This window comes from Durio zibethinus, chromosome 1, assembly GCF_047325235.1.
Source record: "Durio zibethinus cultivar Kanyao isolate XHJ-2024 chromosome 1, ASM4732523v1, whole genome shotgun sequence".
Taxonomy (NCBI): domain Eukaryota; kingdom Viridiplantae; phylum Streptophyta; class Magnoliopsida; order Malvales; family Malvaceae; genus Durio; species Durio zibethinus.
This window is the reverse complement of record NC_143162.1, coordinates 6238618-6254237: the sequence shown is the minus strand read 5'-3', so window position 1 is coordinate 6254237 and position 15620 is coordinate 6238618. Positions and strand designations below refer to the sequence as shown.

Genomic DNA, 15620 nt, shown 5'->3' with positions numbered 1-15620 from the left:
AAAAAAAAAAACTGTTGGACAAATTCAAAAAACAAAAAACAAAAAGATTATTGAGAAGAGTGAAGGGTTGATAGGAGAAAATTGCGAAGCAAAGAACGAAGGGAAATATATGTTTGTATATATATGAAAAAAAAAAACCTAATTCTAGCTGTCTTAGGAAAAATATTAGAAATTTGAATTGGATTAGTGCTATTACTTATCAGGACACTTTATATATATATATATATCTGTATATATGATGAGTTGAATTGACTTTGATCTCTTCTTTATTATTATTATATTATTATTATTATTATTATTATTACTAAATTGTATATGTTAATGATTTTTAATTATTAACTTGATTATTAAAAAAATAAAGTTAAGAGTAATATGTTCTAGAAATTGGAATTGGATTAGGGTTATTACAACTTGTAAATAATTTATATTTTATGTTTGAAAATAATATTTATATCAACGCAATCAACTTTTGTTAACAATCATTTTTTATTTAGAAAGATAATCAATATAAACAATATATTATTAAACAAATTGCTTGAGACTTTGGTTTAATGACAAGGAGAAAATCTTAAAGATTGTAAATTCAAGTTTTGTTGTGTGTGAATTTGATTTTTTAGTTAAATTATAATTTAATAATTAATTATTCAGTAATGTAATTATTGATTATTCAGTTAATTAGATAGATGTAATACTTGATTATGAGAATACTTTTAAAAAAAATCAAATAATAACTCCTAAATTACAACAACCTTACTAAAAAAATTTCATATAAATAGAATAACTTAAAAAAGAGTAATTGTGTATATAGTTATAATTATTTAAATGCTATTAACTTTTATTCTTTATTGTAAGAATTAATTTTGTGTTGATCATACAGTTTTTATATATAGATGATTTTTTATTTATTTTACCATAATAAATATTTATTATTTATTTTATATCTCAGCTTCTTTTTTATGTCTTACTTTCTCTCAAATTGTAAGACAAAACAAATCGTAAAGTCAAAAGAACTATGAAAGGTCAAAAATGCTTTTTAAAATTAAAATTGAAAAAAAATGACACATGTAACAGTAAATCAAAAAGATTGTCCAACACTCAAGTAAAGTATATTTGTTTTTACAAGTTGAACACTATCTTTGATTAGAAAAGAAAAATTAAGAAAAATATCATGCGGTCGGTTTTGAATTTGGAACTTTATCACCAAAGCATCATCAAATATCCATGTGATAAATTCTAGCGTTTGGTATTTTTATAAAATTATCATGATAATGTAATTATTTGGATGATCTTATTACTAAGATGATTTTAACATTCGTGATTTAAAATTATTTTATTTGATTAACAATTATTAATTTTTAAAAATTAAAGATCACTATATTTGGTTTACTAAAAATCAAATATTATTTTATTTAAAAGTATGAAAATAATTATGTATATTGTAATAGTTACATAAATTAATAAATTTATGATTATTTAAAGATAGTAATTGATAAAATATTAGTAGTATTTATTTATTTTATAATAAAATATAATTAACTTATTAAATTAATAAATATATATATATTGATAGGTAAATTTATTTTTATAATATACATTATGAAAAAAATATTTAAATTAAAAAATGAAACTAATCTATTAAATTCATAATAAAAGAAAAATAAAAAATTATATTATATATAAAATATTAAAAAAAGTAAAAAAATATACAAATTATTTTAAATTTGTTATAATGAATATTAGTTTGAAAATATAAATATTTATAATATAAAAAAATTACAATATTAAGATGTAGCAAGTTTTTAATTCATATATTAAATGGGTAAAATTGATTATTGTTAATTTTACATATCACTTTACTTTGATGATAAAGGCTTTTTACATTTTTGTATGGGAATTGGTTCACCCTCTAATGCAGCGATTTAATGACTTTCAACAATCCAAGAGACCACCCTTACTAGAATTATTAAGTGCTTATCAAATACAATAATCTAATTATTATATGTAAATCATCATAATTTTTAAAGTGATCACCTATACCAAATACTACCTTATTGAATTTTTGTTTTTATAGATGGAGTTGTTTTGCTAAGATTTCTCATTAAGCAATTATTAGTTATCACACACTATAAAATATTACATGATTGCAATAAACAAATTTACTTCATCTTTGATTCCAACATAAGAATTTAGTTACAATAATAAAAAAAAAACTATTTAATTTTTATTATTTTATTTAAATAAGCATTTTATACTTTAATGCACTCAAATAAGTTTTTAACATTTAATTTGCACCTAAATAAACCCTTAACCTTTAATTTGTATCCAAATAAACCCTTAATTTTTAATTTATACATAAACAAATATTTTAACATAAATCAATATTTTGTTTGAAATAATGATTTATTTAGATACAAATCAAAAGATAAAGACTTATTTAAATATAATAAAAATATAAGAGATTATATAAAAATTTTGAAATAATTCAAAAACTTTTTTAATATTTTAACTTACAAAATTTTGCCAACATTAAATGGTGATTATTATTTTTATTACATGTGAAAAAGGTCGTAATTTGAAAAAAAAAAAAAAAGTTATAGATATTGAAATTTAAATCCTAAGCTTATTGAATGTTATCTATTAAAATTGTTTGCATGGACCAATAAAATTAAACTCTAAATATTATTATTATTATTATTATTATTGATATTGGATAATTTAAATTAACTTGGAAAATATAAATAAAAAAAGTTTACAATCATTCATTGGGTTGGACTAGTTAGGTTTTATTAATTAGCTTGGGCCATGTGTTGTATATTGACTTTCTAGCAAACTATTTACTTTTGAGTGTGACAGAACTTGCAAATTGGGCTCGCTAAGGCCCAATTAACATGGTAATGCAATGCAAGGCAGTGAGGCAGTTGCGGTAGAAAAATATGTCAACCATTTTTAACCCACGGGCAGAAGCAAAAGCCCTCTCTAGTGGATGTCCCCTTTTAAGGTAAGACACTGCTAACCTATTATTTTAAGCATGTGCTGCAACTTCTCTTTATTAGTCAGCATCATCGAATTTTGTTTTTACAGCAATTTTTTTTTGTGAATTAATGCATTTTATTTTGATGAAATTAATGATAGTAAACTATAATCCATTGCGTTTTGAATTTTATGATTTCTTGTTCTTTGCCTCTCGTTTTAAAAGAAAAAGAAAAGAAGGGAAAAAGCGTATCAGGTATGATACTTTTCATTCATGCAATTCCTTTCATTGCAGCTGTTGTTTTTATATTTTACCAAGTTACAATTGATTAAAAGAAGGATTTTTTTTTTTAACAGCAAAAACTATAGGCTGGAGATATGGCAAGGGTTGACGAGAATTGGGACCAAAGAAGGCCCACTAGTCTTCTACAAAGCAATGTGTAAAAGATGAGCAGATAGTTGAGTGAACCAATTGTTGCCAGAAAGAGTGTCCATTGGCTTTTCTTTTCTGCTTTTTTTTCACCACCTGAAATTTGTATTTTCCCCAAGCTCCATTACCAGTTTGCAGAAAGTGGAACTGGGTCTGATGACAGATACTTCGATGCTTACGTAATTACTTTACTCTTTGTTTGCTTCCTTGTGAAGTTCTCAATGGAAATCTACTGTATTTTTCCCTGGTTAAAACAGCTAAAGATATTGAAACTTGTATCAAGGAAATGGCCTTTAGTCTGTAACCAACATTTCTTCACGAACTCCTAAATAAAATTCAGGTGAACTGTTTAATTGATTAGTTATGCTAAAATCAAAAAGGGAATATGTTGTTGGGAAGCTCAAAGGGACGGCAGTAATGGTGGGCAAAACCATAGGCAACAAAGTGAGAGAATGGGCCATGGTTTAAGCAGATCTTTTAGTAGTTGTAAATGCCTAAGAGATGCTACCCTTTTTCCCGAAATCGAAATGAAAGAGCCCCTTGAAACATAGTTAGCAAAAGAGAACCAATTGACTTTCCCACTATTTTTTTTTACTTTGTTATGAGCAACAGAGATTCTGATTCGGCTAACAATACCAAGTTCCATGTACAAACTAAATGATCAGTTTCAAAATCAAAAGTAGTCTAATTTCTTTAGATTTTTTCTTCAAAGTCCCAATAAGATTGCTGCTTGGTTATCATTTCTTGGTTGCTAAATTGTTTGAGGCAAGAGCTGATGATGCAGATGAAGCAGACATGGCAGATGTCCAAAATTGTGCACTCTTCACCTTTGACACACTAGCCAGGACTCCTAATGGTGTTACATCTCCAACAATGGTCACCTTCTTTGCTGCAAAGTCAATGCTGAAGGATGTCACACCTGATCAAATCATTAAAAAAAAAAAAAAGTTCTTTGTAAATTATGATGTGAACTGTAATTAATGAAGTGTAAAAAGAGATGAATTTAGATTACAGCTCTTTATCTATAAATAGGTAGAATGTAAAGGACAGTAACAAAGGTTGTGAAAAAATAGTGACAGTCTTGAAATTTTGGTTAAACCATAGACTAAAGGAGATGACAAGTGACAGTGATACATACCTTCCATTCTAGATAGATGTTTCCTCACTTTTCCTTCACAGCCTTTGCAGTGTAGTGACACCCTTAAAACCACAACCTGAAAGCAAATTGATTGAAAAATTAGAAATTACAAGTTTTAAAGTTTACAGCCGCCCCTGGCCTGTAAAAGTTGAAGATTTAGCTGCAAATTGATCTTTCCAGGGACTATACAAAATTGAAAGCCCACCTAAAATTTGATATTGATAAATGGAACATGGAAAGAGGAAACCTGTTCTGCAGAAGGCTTCTCTGAGCGAGAGGAAGAGGGTTTTGAAACAATGGATTGGTCTTGTTTTATAGCTTGAATATTCTTTGTTTCAGCAGGAACCAATGCCCAAACTGGATCACAATCCGATATTCCATCGAAAAATGCAGAGTCACCCAAGAGATATCTGGAAGAGCCAGGAGGGGTTACAAAATCAATTGGCTTGGCAAAACTCTTCCTGCCAGTATCTGCATCTTTAATGTCAGAAGTGCTTTTCCTGCTAACCATATCAATTGGCTTCAATGAACTGTTCTTATGATCATTGGACTTGGCTGAAACTGCAGAAGTACTCTTCTGTGTATGATCATTATTTGACTTGGTTGAAGACCTTTTCTCATTCTTCCTAAGCTGATGGTAAGGTAAAGGATTGATTGGCAGTGGCTGAGATGTAGAAGGGTTGGAAGGCAGAGTTCTGGTGAATCTTTTGGCGTCTCTAATGATGGGGTTGTGGCGATCGATGGCTCGGCCACCAAGTTGAATGGTGGATGCCGAGGAACAAGAGGATGATGAGGCTTCATCCATGCTCAAACATATGGCTGTGGAAGCTTGGGATGCACAGAAAATATCCATTCGTTTCATCTTTTTTGAGGTTTGGATAGTGATAGCACTGAAGGATAACTAGTGGTTTAGAGAATCTGCATAAGAAGAGAGAGAAAGAGAGAGCAACTTTTGAAAGAAGGTTGGCTGTTTTGCTTTTATGCTCAAGTTCTTGACTTTTTGTTTAGAGAGCGAGAGAGAGAGAAGAGAGTTAAAGATTACATGCAAAAGAAAAGAAAAGAAAGAGAATATATCATGGAATACCAAATGAGAGTGGATTGTATTTGTAGAAGTTTCTGTAATCAAAACTCCACATTTTGAAATACAAAAACTAGCCTCACTTTCTAAAGGAATATTTTGCCACATCACACAAAAATGTTGACATTGATATAATTTTCCAATTTATATTGTTTTTGGGGTTGATTTGCTAGAGATTAGAGTCAGATAATTGGATTGAAAAGGTGTGTACTACAATTTTTTTTAACACTACTGTTATATCTATACACTTCAAATTACAACTTTGCTTATGAATAAATTATAAATGAGATCAAAATTTCCTACCAAGATATGAGATTTAGCAAAATTATATGATTTCACTAGGAATGAAAAGATAGAATAGCAGAATCTGATCTTCAATAGGTGCAACCAACCTTTTTGTGGTGTTAAATTTCAATGGATGAAAAAGGATTAATGCAGATAGCTGGCTTGTTCTTCTATGAGAAATTTCAAATCTGTAGCTCTAACTTTGGGTTAGATACTAAGGCCTTTGAGGAAGTACTTTCCGGTCTTTCTTTGAATAAGCATTATTTGCACCTCTCTTGTACAAAGAAGGCTGTGTAACTTAGGGACATAGGATTTGAATTTTATATCTGTTATACGTCACTTTTTAAAAATAACAGCATGAATTTAACTGAACTAAGCTTTGGGTTCACCTTTCTGCACTTTGTTCCATGGATGTGTTTGCTCTACCGGGAATTATTTGTAGTACGTTCTAATATAAATGTTCTTTTCAAATTATGGCTCCATCTTTGTACTGATCCATTTTTTTTAATCTAGAGATTAACAAGAACAGATGCGCAAAACTAGCACAAATGATTCTGATAATTATAGTCAATTACTACTACTTTGACATATAATAAGTAATTAGATCCAATTCTTGGAGAAAACGAAGAGTTCACGCGACATATGCATATGAAACATGGCCACCTGGCTATAAACTATTGTTTAACCATAAAATTTCATCTCTTTTGACAGAAACATAAAAGTTTTTTTCTGCAAAAATCAGTCTGTATTCTCTGTTGGCTAGGTGGGCGATGGCCTACTTATCAGTCTATTTGTCTGTGAATTCAAGTTTTTGAAAGGAAAGCATAAGGTTCATATGAGACAGAGCAACGGTTAAATTGTCAACAACCAGGTTGCTATATAATGCTACATTTATTGACAAGGCAGGACACTTCAGAGCAAGATCATGGTTATTACATTAATTTCTGTCTATTTTTGGTGTCTACAGGCTATTAATCAAAATCCCACATGTTTTTCCTTTGATTAGAAAATGGGAAATGACTCTACTTGCGGTTGGTATAAAACACTAATGAGTGTAATAATTGGTCATTTTAAACTGTAGTTTTAATTGTAAGGATTGTTAAACTGCGTCGGCTAGGAGGTCTTGATAGGAAAAGGCAGTAAATAACAATCCATTTGAAAACCAACAGCATTGAAAGAGTGTCTGTACCTGAATTCTTATTCTGGTACATAGTTACTTGCTTGTGATTTATCAAAAGAAAATCATAATTCATGAGGCAGTTGATGAAGAATTAAAACTCTAGTGGTCCAAGGAAACCAAGGCTTAGAAGTTAAGAGTGTTTGAATTGTTATTTAAAGCCAAGCAGAAAAAAGCAAAGGGAGAACGCCCCTGCCCCCCAATTACAGATGCAAACGCTCGTAGCAGTAAAACAACAGGGGCAGGCGAGTTGTTCCTGCAATACACAATTATTATGGAACCTATAACATTAATGATTTTATTCATATTCTTATAGAATATATGCTGCCAGATAAAAGAAAAAACCTAAGGAATTTTTTTTTTAAAGCTGTAGATGATGGATGAGACACAAAGCCACTTTCTTATCTCAAATTCTCCTTCACAAAAATAGTGGAATCAGATGCTTCGAAATGGCTTTTCTTTTCTTCTTTTTCTTTTCCTCCTTCTATATCCTAATTGCCAAATGCCAACCCCTTCGGCTTTGGACCAATTAAAGAGTTTTCATATATTGACCAGCTCATTTCTCTTTTCCTTGCTAGTGGAATGGGAAGTAATTGAGGGTCCCTTTGCTTATTGATCAGCCATCTTTTCCCTTGCCATGAACCTGCTATTTCTTCCACCTCTCTTTTCTTTTTTCTTTTCTTTTCACGGTCATAAACTTCTGATTATGCCCACAGATACGTATGTATGTCTTTCTTTTAGACATTTAAATCCAAGTGCTTATCATTTGACAATTTTGCTTTACATTGAAATTGTACTACTACATCCTACCAAAAAAAAAAAAAAAAGAAATTGTTGTACTACATTTACCTAACGCCCATGTTTTATCTAAGTTTAAACCAATCTCGACAATTCCATAATATATAGGAAGTGGGGGAGATTTTGGAAGTTCTTGGCCAACAAAATCCTATTGACCGCATTTTTGTTTATGGTGATGGCTAGCCTGAATTGATTTAACCTAAATTTGATAATTCTTATCCGTAGTATTAAAGAATTGAAAACTTTTTTGGATTTTTTGTGAGGGATATATGGTCGGAATTGCAATTGTCCCAACTCCCAATAAAATATTGAGGCTTTGGCATGAACAATGCAAGGCCTGTTCTTTTCTTTGGGGTTGGACATAGCATGACTTGAGCTATTATTCTACTTGGTATCCAAAAAATGAATGTCGGTGGAACAGCTACCATACTTTTTTGAAGAGAAAAATCTAATTATCAACCTATAACTTTGATTAGAAAAAGAAAACCCTAACTAAGAACTGAAGAAATTTGTCAAATGAAATGGTTTGGGCACACCATTTATAACTTTCCTTTTTTATTCATTCATCCCCGACCCCAAGTGTCCCCTGTTTGAGACCATGCCTTTTTTATTGCAATTTTCAACTTTCCTTTCACAAGTAAACACCAAAAAGAGACGAGATACATATATATTCTCAATGGTGAAGATTTTGGTTGGATTGTGCCAAAGGCATTCGAAACTTAACGAATTTTACATTAGCATAACTTCAATTAATTTAGGGTTTCCTTTCGCTTTTACTTGTTGTCAAAGATAATCTTTCGTAGGCATTTGGGAATCTAACTCTACCAAAGCTTAAACATTATTTTAAAATAAAATATATATATAGTAAAACTTATAACATGGAACATTTTTGAAAAAATAGCAAATTGATGGGATCTTTAACTTTGGACAAGACAGACCCAATTGAAGCCCAAATAAAAGTTCCCGCCTTTTGCCCTTTTGCCATGTAATGGACTAAATGCATTTACCAGAAAGCCGATACATCCGCAATTCTTCTTGGAGATATCTCCAAGTCACCCAACCTGACTTTGGGATGACCAGACCAAATCCATTGGCCCATCCCCCCTTTTCCCCTTAAATTTTTACCTTCCCCAAAATGTAAAAACAAGAAAGATGAACCGCAGGAAAACATTGAAAAATAAAGATATATATATATATATAGCTATATATATATATATATAAATTTTGCTAGAACTTAGGAAGAATAACATACAAATGAGCCAATCAACCCAATCAAAGCCCAATTGAAGCCTTTGAAAAGGCATGATCAACCAATCAGCACCAAGAAGATGAACATTCAACTTCCGCCAGACCACCAAAGAACCAAAGGCCAAAGGGCAAGACTAAAAACCATAACAGTATCTATCCAATTACTCGGTTAGAACTGATTATCATAAAAAGAAGGAACAACAGATCTTCCTATAGAGTGGTTGAACTGATAAATTTCCAGGTAATGTATAACAAGGATGATAATAATAAAATGAATTGACAAAATAGAGCTGCTCTTCACACTATACATACTTGTTCCACTATTTCCTTTTCAGTTAAGCTCCTTTACTTTCATCTTCATTCAAAATGCGATTCCGGAAATCACTCACCATAAGAGGCAACCCATCTCTTAGGGAGATTTTTGGCTCCCAGTTCAGCAGCTCCTTTGCTTTGCTGATATCCGGTTTCCTCATTTGTGGATCATCTGCAGTATTTGGTTTATATTCTATGGTTGCACTTGGATCAATTGTTTCTTTCACAACCTGAAGGTTAGGTGGAATATGAATTTGGAAGGCCTCCATAAGATTCAGATAAACTTAACAGAAAGCAAAATGCGTTCAAGAAGGCAAACCTCAGCCAATTCAAGCATAGTGAACTCTCCTGGGTTGCCCAGATTAAAAGGCCCTATGTGCTCACCTTCCATTAAAGCAACAAGTCCATCCACCTGTCATTCATGAGAGTATGAAATCATCTTCAATTGTATTATTCACATGCCCTTCTTAACTTCCCAATTGTCTGACTGCTAACTATTCAAGTAAAAGAAATTCTTTAACTAGTTTTTACTTCCTCACACTAATCGAAATGACAAAATTACTGAACTTCTTTCCACTTCACTCGTATCTCCAGTATTTACAATTCAACTGACAACAAAAATGTTTCAGTCATTCTGCATTTTCAGAAGCCACCGAGAAAAAGGCAGCATATGAAAAGTACTTAAGATAATAACCAAGCATACCAAATCAGAAACATATTGGAAGCTACGTGTTTGTTTCCCATCACCATAAACAGTCATCGGTTGCTTCCGAATGGCCTGAGACACAAAGCTACAGTTGTTAGAAAATGTTATATAATCCAAATCTCAACTGATTTCTTTACATGAACGCCACAAAATATTAGAAGGATGCTACACCTGAGCAACAAAATTGCTAACAACACGTCCGTCATCTAAGCACATGCGAGGCCCATAAGTGTTGAAAATACGAGCAATTCGCACCTGCAAACAGCATGTACCATCATTTGATCATCACAGGTAGAATACCTTTCCCATAACATATGACCTTTTTTTATCTCCTTTTCAAATACATTACTTATTAATAATATTCACATAAAAAAATTGTGTAGTACGCGAGAACCAGAAGGCATTAAATTGTGAAGATGCATACTCCTGTCATGGTCAAATGACAGTTAATCTTTTAGGTTTTGACTAAAGATTAGATGATCAGTTCAAAGTTACAATTGAAGTGATGCTAAATTGTACTTACTAAGATTCTAAGATGCCAGTAAAATGACGATAAACTGTACTGTCAATGACATGGGATTATTAAAAGCAGACATTACTATAAAAATTACAACATGATAGTTTTTAGAGCAGCTGCTGAATATCCTATTATCTTCTAAATAAATCAAGCATTACAACATTGTTCAAGCCCAAGTAAAGATACAAAAAAACATACCTCAACACCTGCACCTCGATGATAATCCATGGTTAAGGTTTCAGCCGTCCTTTTTCCTTCATCATAGCAACTCCTCTCGCCTAATCACATTCAACAAAACAATAAAATCAGACAACATAAACAAAGAAGAGCAACCAAAGAAAATGGTTGCATCGTTACTAGCTCCTTACCAATTGGATTGACATTTCCCCAATAGGTTTCTTTCTGTGGATGCTGAAGCGGATCACCATAAACCTCACTGGTGCTCGTGAGCAAAAACCTCGCCCCAATTCTCTTTGCAAGCCCCAACATATTAAGAGTACCCATCACATTTGTCTTGTAAACTCGCCAAGTCAAGGATCTCAAATAAGCATCATCCAACCAAACACAAAAACCCATTCAATCCAAAAAATCAACAAACATAAAAATCTAAAAAAAGATACCAAATACTAATGAGAAATTGACATAAATTATTGTAAAGGATATGATGGTCTTGACAGGATTATATTTATAATGAACGGGAGAAGCAGGGCAAGCTAAATGATAGATCTGATCCACTTCTAAGAGAATTGGTTCGACGACGTCGTGTCGAATGAGTTCGAACCTCGGATTCCCGAAAAGATGAACTACATTCTCTTTCCTTCCAGTGAAGAAATTATCAATAACAATCACTTCATCGCCTCTTCCAATTAGCTTATCAACAAGATGACTCCCGACGAACCCAGCCCCACCCGTGACCACGATCCTCATTCTCCGCCGTCCGATCCCAACAGGGACCCGACCCACCTTGCTATGGATAGGCCTGTTGGAATGGGAGGAATAGGAACCAGAGAAGTCCTGGGTGTGGGAAACGACGGCGGCGGCGTCTGTGGAGAAAGATATGGGGATTGAAGAACGGGCATCGGTTGGGCCTAAGCGAGAGAGATTAGGCTGGAGGATGAAGAAAGTGGAGCCAATTAAAATGCCGACGAGGATAAAGAGAAGTCGTTGTTCTTTGAAGAGATATTTAATGGATCTAGGGAGAGATCTGGGGTGTTTTAAGGATTTGGGTGAGTAAGGAGGTGTTTGGGTTGAAGGTATCTCCTCATCTCGCCTATGGTTCACGCTTGATTGCTTGTGTAACTGTTTCATGGCTTAATTGTCTTGGTCTACGATGGAAATTGAATGAGTGAATGAAGTATCTTTTCTTCAGCTATTGTTTTTGTTGGCGTTTTTTTTTTTTTTTTAATTATTATGGGGTTGGAGGAGTGAAGCTGAAGTCGAAACTGGGAAGCCTGAAACACACTTCAATTCATTGTTTTTTAGCTCAAAAAACTAAAAATGAAGAGAGCATGAGATAGAAGGAGGGAGATAGGAGAGGGGAGGGTCGTTTTCTTTCAAAGTAGTTATGACAGGACAGCACAGTACAGCAAGAGATGAAGTAATTTGAAAGAGAATTGGTTTTGTATTCTAGTGGATACGCAGACAAAATACGCTCCATGCTCCCACACTGTGTACTATGTTTCTACGTCTGAATTTAATCTTCATTTTAATGATCGTGTTTATGTCGGATTCGTATTTCCTCGTCAATAAAAAAGATTGCTTGATAGCCAAAATTAAACCTAAACTTTAAAAATGAAATAATTCAATCTTTACTGGCTCTATTAATTCCTATAGGTAAATGTGTGAAAATGATTGATGGCCTTAAGTTTACATTTACTAACAATAACATCATGGAACAAAATTTGACATAAATTTTAACCTATTATTTATATAATGATGGTCAAATTTAAATGAAAACCAAAATTTTCCCTCTCCAATAAACAGTCCAACTCTTAAAAAATGGTGTTGAAAATTTGAAATTAGTAGCAAAATAATTTTGTAAGTTGTTTTTTAGTTGAACATTCTTAGGGTTGGTATCGGGTCGGATTCGAGGCGAGTTTTGCTCGTCCCGAACCCGATTTTACCAGAAAATTTTTTTGATTTTTCATACCCGAACCCGACATCATGTAAATCGTACCCGATTCGATCCGACACGAAATTAATAAAATATTTATTTTTTAATATAAAATATTATTTTTTAAATATAAATATTTAAAAAATCATTATATAAATATATATAATAAAAAATTAAATAATTAATTAAAAAATAATTTTTTATATAATATCAGGTCGGATCGGGTCGGGTTTTAGATAAATCCGACTCCAATTGTTTTTTTATTTTACTCGACCTGACCTCGATCCGATACCCGAATTTTAAAAAAAAAACCGACCTCGTGAGATCGGGTCGGACCGAAATCCGTCGTGGATTAGTTCGCTGTCCCTAAACATTCTCCTGGTAACTTTAATTTTTTTAAAAAATAAAACGTTATCATTCGGCCCAAAAGAACCTTTGGGCAAAAAATTATAGCCCAAATTAAGAAACGCCCACCAAATTGCAAGGCTCCAAATCCAAGCCTTTTAATTTGTCTTCGCAGTCGACAAAGCAAAGCTTTACCTCCAATTTCTAGGGTTTCAGCGAGAGGAGCGCAGCCGCGGCAGCAAGCTCACAATGGGTAAGAGAAACAAGAATAAATTCAGTTCCTTTTCAATTTCAAAGAGATTTTTAATGGCTAATTTTTTGTAATTTGTTTCTTTTTTTGGTTGGGAAGCGAGGATAAAGGTTCACGAGTTGAGGAACAAGTCGAAGGCAGAACTGTTAAGCCAATTGAAGGACTTGAAAGCAGAGCTTGCTCTCCTCCGAGTCGCTAAAGTCACCGGCGGTGCCCCTAACAAGCTTTCCAAGATGTGAGAAATTTCCCATTTTAGCCTCTCCCTTTGCTTCAATTTTCCAACTTACATATATAGATTTAGATCCTGAAATGTATGATTTTTTTTCTTCTTTTTAATGTGCAGAAAAGTTGTGAGGTTATCAATCGCGCAGGTTTTGACTGTGATTTCGCAGAAGCAAAAATCGGCGCTTAGAGAAGCTTATAAGAAGAAGAAGTTCCTTCCTTTGGATCTCCGTCCCAAGAAGACTCGTGCCATTCGTCGCCGCCTTACTAAACACCAGGTTTATTCAAATTTTGATTTTTTGATTTTTTAATTTTCTAATTGAAATATTTGTAATTTTGGTGGCTAAATATTGTGTTTATACGCAAAGAATGATGGTATGATGATGTGGCTTCTATCAAGACTGTAAATGAAAACCCAGAAAAGAAAGCTGTGAAGGAGGAAGAAATGTTGAGAGAATAAGGAAAAGAGAATTTCAGAATTTCTTGAAATGTTTATTGTGAATCCTGTAACTGCCTCTGTAACGGAAACTAACAGAAATAGCAGAATAACAGACTATAACAGAAATAACAGATATAAGAAAAGTCAACTCTTTTGACTACAACACTCCCACTCGTAACATATGATGAATTCGTGATGTTAAGATTTTAACTTTTGTAAAGTAAGTTTTGTTAATGGTGGCTGGCTTGGTTTATGGTGGCATTCAAAATAATGTATATAGGTTTAGTAGCTTGGCGTCTTTGAATTTTGCATTGGATAATTGGTAGCCACCAATGGAGGGATTGGAGAATGGCTGAGCATAGGATGAAATAGAGGCATCTCTGTTAAATGTCATGTAATATTAGTTTATCTATTTAACGGAATGGGTGTGGCCATTTGGTTGATATTTTTGTAGTTGTAAGAAATCTTGTTGTAGGAGCAAAGGTTCTTGGGATGGATCAGTTGCATTAGGAAGTACATATTTGAAGGATATTCTTGGTCTGCCAGTTAAAGATCCGACTTTTGATGTTGAGCTAATACCTGAATTGTGTACCACAGTGGAACTCATTTAACCAGACTTTAGTAGTTAGAGTCTTTAAGATTTGTTAGCAACTAAGCCTAGGCAATGCTCTATGGCTTTGGCATAAGTATGGATGTATGTTGATGTTATATTTAAATTTGAAAGGACTGTGGTATGGAGTGCTTGGTTGTTTCTGTTTTTGTTCTTCCTGCTTTGTACTCATTGAGGGCAATAATCTACCGGAAAGACCCGACTTTATGTTAGTTTTGATACTTATTCTGGAGTTTAGCAAAACTCATTCTTTTTTTTTACCCTTTGCCAAGCTACATTCATAGGACCTCTTGCATTCTTTCCAACAACATTCTAATGCACTAGTTTGTCTCTCTGGCTCTTAATGCAGGCATCTTTGAAGACCGAGCGAGAAAAGAAGAGGGAGATGTATTTCCCATTAAGGAAATATGCCATCAAAGTGTAACGGAGCTGAGCCTTTTTTTTTTTTGGCTTCTTTCAAAGTCAAAAAAGTTTTGAATTATGGCTTAGATGCTACCATATGAGCATAAATTTTGCCCCTTAATCAGTGCTATTGGAACATCTATTTGAGCACTTATAATTTCTCATTTCTAAATGCATTGAACTTCTTTATGCATACTTCATTTTGAACAGTTTCCCCACCTTCTCCCTTCTCCCTTCTCCATCCCCATTTTCATGGTCACCCCTTCGAATGACTATGTGAGCAGCCTGTGCTCTTAGTAAAAGTGATTGAATAACCAAAACAATTAACCAATTAAGAATGTGAAAGAGGAAATGGTGGCCTATTTTTTGAGTTACAAACTTAACGCTATAAGACGACAGGTCAGTTGAGTGAACCATGGACGGCATGTACGGAATCAGTTAAGACAGGCGGAAAATATATGGGCCTCGCCATTTCTCATTGGGGCTAACTATTCTCTCATTTTGAATTCCTGAAGGTGCCATTATTGGGCCACTATTGGTTTTCAATTTGGTAAACAAAAACAACTTAATCCAATCAATT

The 15620-nt window shown here is 33.0% G+C and overlaps 3 protein-coding genes across 4 annotated transcripts; 1 reads left to right on the top strand and 2 right to left on the bottom strand.

Moving 5' to 3' along the window:
• Positions 1–3951: 3951 nt before the first annotated feature.
• On the bottom strand, positions 3952–5613 carry LOC111311061 (protein SODIUM POTASSIUM ROOT DEFECTIVE 2-like). Of its 2 annotated transcripts, none has more exons than XM_089760021.1 (3): positions 4786–5613; positions 4539–4614; positions 3952–4289 (listed from the first exon to the last, which is right to left on the bottom strand). In XM_089760021.1, exons 1-3 carry the CDS (start codon positions 5398–5400, stop codon positions 4138–4140), a joined length of 843 nt encoding a protein of 280 aa, XP_089616147.1. In that variant the 5' UTR covers positions 5401–5613; the 3' UTR covers positions 3952–4137. The 2 variants fall into 2 exon arrangements, with proteins under 2 accessions (XP_089616147.1, XP_022766174.2); XM_022910439.2 differs by having other exon boundaries at positions 3952–4319; positions 4786–5600.
• A 3639-nt stretch (positions 5614–9252) lies between these two features.
• LOC111311904 (UDP-glucuronic acid decarboxylase 1-like) lies at positions 9253–12439 on the bottom strand. The gene is made up of 7 exons (XM_022911736.2): positions 11323–12439; positions 11028–11175; positions 10858–10937; positions 10314–10397; positions 10140–10214; positions 9756–9848; positions 9253–9666 (listed from the first exon to the last, which is right to left on the bottom strand). The coding sequence occupies exons 1-7, from the start codon at positions 11965–11967 to the stop codon at positions 9460–9462; spliced, it is 1332 nt and encodes a 443-aa protein (XP_022767471.2). The 5' UTR covers positions 11968–12439; the 3' UTR covers positions 9253–9459.
• A 793-nt stretch (positions 12440–13232) lies between these two features.
• LOC111311905 (large ribosomal subunit protein uL29) lies at positions 13233–15233 on the top strand. The gene is made up of 4 exons (XM_022911738.2): positions 13233–13370; positions 13467–13602; positions 13711–13867; positions 14988–15233. Exons 1-4 carry the CDS (start codon positions 13367–13369, stop codon positions 15060–15062), a joined length of 372 nt encoding a protein of 123 aa, XP_022767473.1. The 5' UTR covers positions 13233–13366; the 3' UTR covers positions 15063–15233.
• The last annotated feature ends 387 nt before the right edge of the window (positions 15234–15620 follow it).

Excerpts from the sequence above, each read along its gene's own strand:
- LOC111311904 (XM_022911736.2), bottom strand. The coding sequence starts at position 11,967 with ATGAAACAGTTACACAAGCAATCAAGCGTGAACCATAGGCGAGATGAG. Across the intron at positions 10,938-11,027 it reads GGGAAATGTCAATCCAATTG|GCGAGAGGAGTTGCTATGAT; the intron begins GTAAGGAGCTAG and ends GAATGTGATTAG. Across the intron at positions 10,215-10,313 it reads TTAGCAATTTTGTTGCTCAG|GCCATTCGGAAGCAACCGAT; the intron begins GTGTAGCATCCT and ends TTTGTGTCTCAG.
- LOC111311061 (XM_022910439.2), bottom strand. The coding sequence starts at position 5,400 with ATGAAACGAATGGATATTTTCTGTGCATCCCAAGCTTCCACAGCCATA. Across the intron at positions 4,615-4,785 it reads AGAAGCCTTCTGCAGAACAG|GTTGTGGTTTTAAGGGTGTC; the intron begins GTTTCCTCTTTC and ends ATTTGCTTTCAG. Across the intron at positions 4,320-4,538 it reads ACATCTATCTAGAATGGAAG|GTGTGACATCCTTCAGCATT; the intron begins GTATGTATCACT and ends TGATTTGATCAG.
- LOC111311905 (XM_022911738.2), top strand. Across the intron at positions 13,603-13,710 it reads CCTAACAAGCTTTCCAAGAT|AAAAGTTGTGAGGTTATCAA; the intron begins GTGAGAAATTTC and ends TTTAATGTGCAG. Across the intron at positions 13,868-14,987 it reads GCCGCCTTACTAAACACCAG|GCATCTTTGAAGACCGAGCG; the intron begins GTTTATTCAAAT and ends CTCTTAATGCAG.